The sequence below is a fragment of the Solenopsis invicta genome, chromosome 3 (genome assembly GCF_016802725.1).
Source record: "Solenopsis invicta isolate M01_SB chromosome 3, UNIL_Sinv_3.0, whole genome shotgun sequence".
Lineage (NCBI taxonomy): Eukaryota > Metazoa > Arthropoda > Insecta > Hymenoptera > Formicidae > Solenopsis > Solenopsis invicta.
In genome coordinates, this window is record NC_052666.1 from 11656032 (window position 1) to 11662292 (window position 6261).

The following is a 6261-nucleotide window of genomic DNA, read 5'->3' on the forward strand; positions in this document are numbered from 1 at the left end:
ACTCCCGGTGACTGCAACCCGCTCCGCCGTCTCCCCCGCGACTGAATCGACACCGTGTGGCGAAATGGGTGGCTGTCGACGTTCGTCGATAGCCAAGACCTCCTCGGTCCTCCCCGGGGAAGGGGGAGTTGTGACGTGACATCCCGTTTGGCTGTCCGTCACAGGGATCGTAAGATCCGAGCGAGGAGCGCACGCTGCGGCTTTACGTCCTCTCGGCTCGGAGACGGACGTGTCGGCGAGTGCGCTTATAATTCCGCGTTTTTGTTTTGTGTGCGTGTGTCCGTCCGTTAATTTTAGCGACGTTTGGCGGATCGGCGGCTAGGGCATATTCTTTTTTTTGTATCGACAAGATCTCACCCGACGAGCAGACTAGAAGAAGGAGGAGGCTGCCGCCACTGGAGACCTTCCGGACCGTGCGCAGGATCGCAGTAGCGCGCACGACAGGTGATCTCTCTTCATTTAATTATGTTACTTCTTACCGTCGCGCCTGTACGCAACAGTGAAACCGCTGAAATTGCAGGACGCAAAGAGGAAAGGTCCGGCGTAGGAGATGTCGACACTCCGCGCAGATCATCGCGTAGGAGACTCCGAACGAGGAGCTGCGAGGGAAAGTTCCGGACGTGGTCCCGAGCGCGGGGGCACCGGACGTCGAAGAGTCCGTAGGGATAGCCGTCCGGCCTCGGGGAAACCACGGGAAGAGTCGCAAGCTGCCCGAAGACACCGACCTACCTCGAATTGCGCGCCGCGACGCGACAGCCTGATTAGAGGGTCGCGAGGACCGCGTTATCAGGCGGAACCAATAGCGCGGCGCGACGAACCCCCGTGCGTGGGGGCGAGAGATCCTGCGTGCCGCCTGCCGAATTTCCTCGCGCTATCGATCACTTCGCTGTGGATCGTCACCGGTGCGACATTAGGAGCCGAGACGACGGGAGCCGCTTTCGAAGCCAAGTCACATTCCCGCACGAGGACGAGTTCGGGCCCGGCCAGCGTCGTGGTGAGACGAACGAACTAGTGTAAAGCCACCGATTTCGCCGGCCGGATGAGTCGCGCGTGCGAGAGTCGCCTTTAGAATTCACGTTCGCCGTACAATCCTCCGCCGGAACGGGAACACGCTAGTGCTCGCGTTCGGTCCGCGTGCTCAACCGCCGTGCGCCTCATCCGACCAAGTCGCGTCTTGATCCTTTCGGTTCCGTTTATTGAGAGCGTCGCCGACACCACAGCCAAGTCGCGTTAATTGTGATGCATTCTTGTATGTCGTATGTAGTATGTATGCGTTTCTGTTGGGCGATGTCCGTTTTGTTCGGCGTACTTCCGAACGCTTGCTTCGTACCGAATCGCCATCATTTTGCGTGAATTGAGAGTGCGTGTGTAGAGTGACGAGAGTGCACGGTGTTTGTCTGCCGCCGCTCAGAATGGAATTGTGCCTCTCTCCGTTCGGTGAGCTCGTACCGACGACCGCGTGATATTTTCCGCTCGCGTCCGGGTCGCGAAACACCGTCGCCGAACCTTGTAAGTAGCGTGATCTATCGGAAATATATTGTTCATTTCTATCGGGCTGAAGCGTTGTCTCTAAGTTCCCTCTCTCTCCTCTGTCTCCTCGTCCGTCGCGAACCACCCCCTCTGCCAATTCCGTGGCTGAGCTACCGGTTAAAAGAGCCCGTTATTGCCCGTGACGAAGTAGAGTATTTTCGCGTTTCCTTTTCCGGTATGAATCGAGAGATCGGTCACGTTCCGATCTAAGAGTGGCACGCTCGCTCGTGCCTGGCGCCCAATCGTATCGACTAACTTCGCGCTTTTGATATGAGCGACTTCGCGATTACCGTGGCTGCCTAACTAGCGTCACGAGCAATTAACGCAGTTGCACCACGCTCGTGAGTGCGGTCGCAATATATATATATATATATATATATATATATATATATATATATATATATATACCAGTCGAGAATCGGAATCGTGCGGTGACACGCCCCGACGCACGACAATTCTTTTATGCAAGTACTAGGAGATATTTTGGGAGGATATGTATATATATATATATATATACATATCCTCCCAAAATATCTCCTAGTACTTGCATAAAAGAATTGTCGTGTATATATATATATATATATATATATATATATATATATATATATACATATCCTCCCAAAATATCTCCTAGTACTTGCATAAAAGAATTGTCGTGCGTCGGGGCGTGTCACCGCACGATTCCGATTCTCGACTGGTGACAGCTGCCTAAATACCAAAGAACCAAAAGATCTACGTCTCGGATCGCAACCTCGCGAATCCGCGGACGTAACAACTGGTGACAGCGGTGGGATACCAAAATACCCACTCATTCACCAAAACTAACTAACGAAAAAGATCTACGTCCCGGATCGCAACCTCGTGAATCCGCGGACGTAACAGTATTTAAAATTATAAATTTCGAAAGGTTAATTATTACTATTATACTAAATTTTTTAAAAATTGAAATTGACTTATTTTGCCTTTTAAAAAATTATAGTTTTAGTATATTGTTAATAAGAGAAGTAGTATATATATTACAGATAATATACAAATTTGTACATAATGATATAATATTTAAGACCACTTAATAAGGGTACTCATTAATACCTTTATTTAATGGAGATAAATACTTTACTGATCCTGAATTTACTGCACATGCATCAAAATCTCGTCTCATCTGAGAACACTGAACAAGAAATGAATAATGCTACTATCATCGTTGGTTTAAAAATCGGTATATTTAAACATTACTTTTCTTACAAAAGGATTGTTGGCTCGACAATGTCGATGTTCATTACACGGGAGATGGCGCTGGAGAGAGAGAGCGCGTTCACTCTACGCTAGCTATATAGCGTCGCTTTCCCTAGAATCTAGGGGCACTGGTTAACACAAAATGGCTTCACATGCCGCAAATAATCAAATGCAGAAAATGTTACTAACACCTTTAAATAAAATAATATAGAAATAAATGAGTTTGATAATAACGAGAATATTATACATCCCGCCCGCGTTGCAAGCCGATGACTTGCAAAATATAAACTTAATTAACTGTGAATCAATTGGCAAAATACAGATTTTTGGAATGCTGCGCTGTAATATTCCGTTCGCTGTTTTTACATCAACAAAATATAAACTTAATTAACTTGTGAATCAATTGGCAAAATACAGATTTTTGGAATGCTGCGCTGTAATATTCCGTTCGCTGTTTTTACATCAACAAAATATAAACTTAATTAACTTGTGAATCAATTGGCAAAATACAGATTTTTGGAATGCTGCGCTGTAATATTCCGTTCGCTGTTTTTACATCAACTATCCGAATTAGTCTATCCTTTCCAAGGTGTACGTCGATAACTCTTCCTTAACGCCACTGCAAAGGAGGTGTGTTGTCATCTCGTAGCACTATCATTGTGCTCACCTTTATGTCGACCTTCGTATGTGTCCACTTTTGGCGTTGCTGAAGTTGAGTTAAATACTCTTTGGACCATCTAGTCCAAAAATGTTGTCGCATCTGGATTAACAATTGATGTCTGGTTAAACGGTTAATTGGCTTGTTGGATACATCCAATTTTGGAGGCAACGTCAAAGGTACTCTAATTATATAAAATGACCTGAAGTCAGAACAGCCAAATCTGTGCCACCGTCGGATATCGGACACAGAGGTCTCGAGTTTAGGCATGCTTCAATTTGTACCAGTATAGTATATAATTCTTCATAGCTAAGTGGTGTGGTTTCAATTATTTTCAGTAAGTGAACCTTTGCAGATTTGATAGACTCCTCCCAAAAACCTCCCATGTGTGGGGAGTGAGGGGGAATGAAAATCCATTTAATAGAATTTTCAGCTAAAAAATCTGAGATCTTCGCGTGATGCTCTGGATTCCGTAACATATCAGCAACTTCTCGCAACTCGTTGTTTGCTCCTACGAAGTTCTTCGCATTATCCGAATATATACTTGCGCATTTGCCCCGACGAGCTATAAATCTTTGTAAGGCTCTCATGAATGCTGCTGTACTTAAATCTACAACTAACTCTAAATGTACCGCTCGAGTCAAAAAACATACAAAAATACACATATAAGCCTTGTCGGTTTTGTTTCGCCAAATTTTTATGACAAAGGGCCCGCCGTAGTCAATTCCTACATTTAAAAATAGCCTACTTGTTGTAGTACGTGTTGTCGGTAAATCAGCCATTCGTTGGTATAAAATAGGAGGTTTTGTACGAAAACAAATCACACACTTTCGCAAGACATCTCTTACAACGCTTCGCGCGTGAATCGGCCAGAATTGAGTTCGAATTGCTGCTAAGAGGGCTTGAGGCTCTGCATGTAAATGCTTGTAATGTTCGTGTAAAACTATTAAACGTGTTAAAGGATGTTTTGATGACAAAATAATCGGATATTTCTGAGCATAAGAGATGGGTGCGTTAGAGAGCCTCCCCCCAGGCGCATAACGTTATGTTTATCTAAAAACAGGAGTAATGAGCGTAATTTACTTGTTTTACTAACTTGGCCGCAAGATTTTTAACTGTCTATCTCGTCCGCGAAATCATGCTTTTGAGCGATCAAGACTAGCATGGTCATTGCACGTTCTAACTCCGATACCGTCAACGGCCCTACAGTCCTGGACTTATGATGCAATACGTTTTCTTTAAATCGCGAACAATATGCGATTATTCGTTTTGATTTTAATAATGATGAGAATCTCAAGAACAACTCGTTTTCTTCGTTGACTCGAGTATGAAATATCTTCGTAGTAGTAGATCTTCGTTCTTCGAGTAGACTTCCATCGGGAATGACACTCTCGTTACGTGATGGCCAATCTTTCGTCTTTAGCCACTTCGGTCCGTTCCACCAGAGGAGACAACTGTTTAACTGTTCAGGGTTCATTCTCCTGGATATAATATCTGCAGGGTTTTCCTTCGAGTCAACGTGATGCCACTCTATTTGATCGGTTAGTTTTTGAATTTCAGTGACTCTGTTTGCCACAAATGGTACCCATCTAGAGGGTTCACCTTATCCATGCAAGCGTAATCGTGGAATCGTGCGTTGATGTTGGCTTAATTGTCAAAGCTTTAGTTACTTGTTGATAGAGTCGAGCAAGCAACAATGCTGCCGAAAGCTTTAGTCTTGGTAATGAAATAGACTTTACTGGAGCTACTCTCGACTTCGCACACAATAAATTTACAGTTGTATCTCTCCGTGAGTTTTCAGTTTTGATGTAAAAGCAACAACCATAAGCGAGTTTTGAAGCGTCGCAGAAACCATGCAACTCTGAAAAAACGCAATCGTTGCTAAAGGCGTATCGTGGAATTGAGATATTAGAGATGCTCTGCAGTTGAGCACAAAAATGTGTCCATTTTGATTGCAATTCAGCAGGAACGGGATCATCCCATCCAACCTTGGACCGCCAAAGATTTTGAAGTAGTAGCTTGGACTGAACGGTTATTGGTCCAATCGATCCTAATGGGTCGAATATTTGCGAAGCAACTGACAATATAACTCTCTTGGTGAATTTCGACAAATGCGGTTTTAAATTGATTCTATACTGAAAGGTCTCGTTTTGGATTCCATATAATGCCCAATGTGTTTACTTCTTTATTAAAGTTTACGGATTCTGAGGTCTCTTCGTTGTCCTCATTGGAGATTAAATTCTTATTCGAATTCCACTTGTGCATCTCAAAGCCTCCACTGCGTAAGATCCTTGTAACGTCTTCTTTTAAAGTTTTCAATTGATTTAAATCATTTCCGCCCGTGATTAAATCATCGACATAAAAATCTTGGATCGCCGCGCTTGCTTCAGGTAACGTGTCTTTATGTTCAATCGCAAATTGATGTAGACATCGTATTGCAAGAAATGGTGCACTGGCTAAGCCATATGTGACTGTGTTTAAGCGGTATGCTTGGATTTGTTCTGAAGTTGTCCGCCATAAAATTCGCTGCAGATCTCGTTGATCGACATTTAATAAAATTTGTCGATACATCTTATGAATATCGCCGGTGATAACAATAATAACTATGTTGCCGGAATCGCAGCATGATATCAAATAATGAATTTTGAATCGTGGGTCCTACTAACAGTATGTCATTGAGCGACTTGCCGGACGACGTTTTGCAGGACGCATCAAAGATCACACGTACCTTAATGGTAGTACTCGTTGCTTTAACAACTGCGTGATGTGGAATGTAGTTCGCATTTTTATCATCGCGTGTAAAGTTCTCTACCGCGCTTATGTGTCCTAGTCTCTCGTAT

General features: G+C 44.0%; 2 protein-coding genes across 2 annotated transcripts; both read right to left on the reverse strand.

The window, feature by feature from the left end:
• Nucleotides 1-3609: 3609 nt before the first annotated feature.
• On the reverse strand, nucleotides 3610-4203 carry LOC105202948. The gene has a single exon (XM_011171642.1). It carries the CDS (start codon nucleotides 4201-4203, stop codon nucleotides 3610-3612), a length of 594 nt encoding a protein of 197 aa, XP_011169944.1.
• Nucleotides 4204-5019: 816 nt separating this feature from the next.
• On the reverse strand, nucleotides 5020-5992 carry LOC105202949. The gene is made up of 2 exons (XM_011171643.1): nucleotides 5603-5992; nucleotides 5020-5556 (listed from the first exon to the last, which is right to left on the reverse strand). Exons 1-2 carry the CDS (start codon nucleotides 5990-5992, stop codon nucleotides 5020-5022), a joined length of 927 nt encoding a protein of 308 aa, XP_011169945.1.
• Nucleotides 5993-6261: the final 269 nt, after the last annotated feature.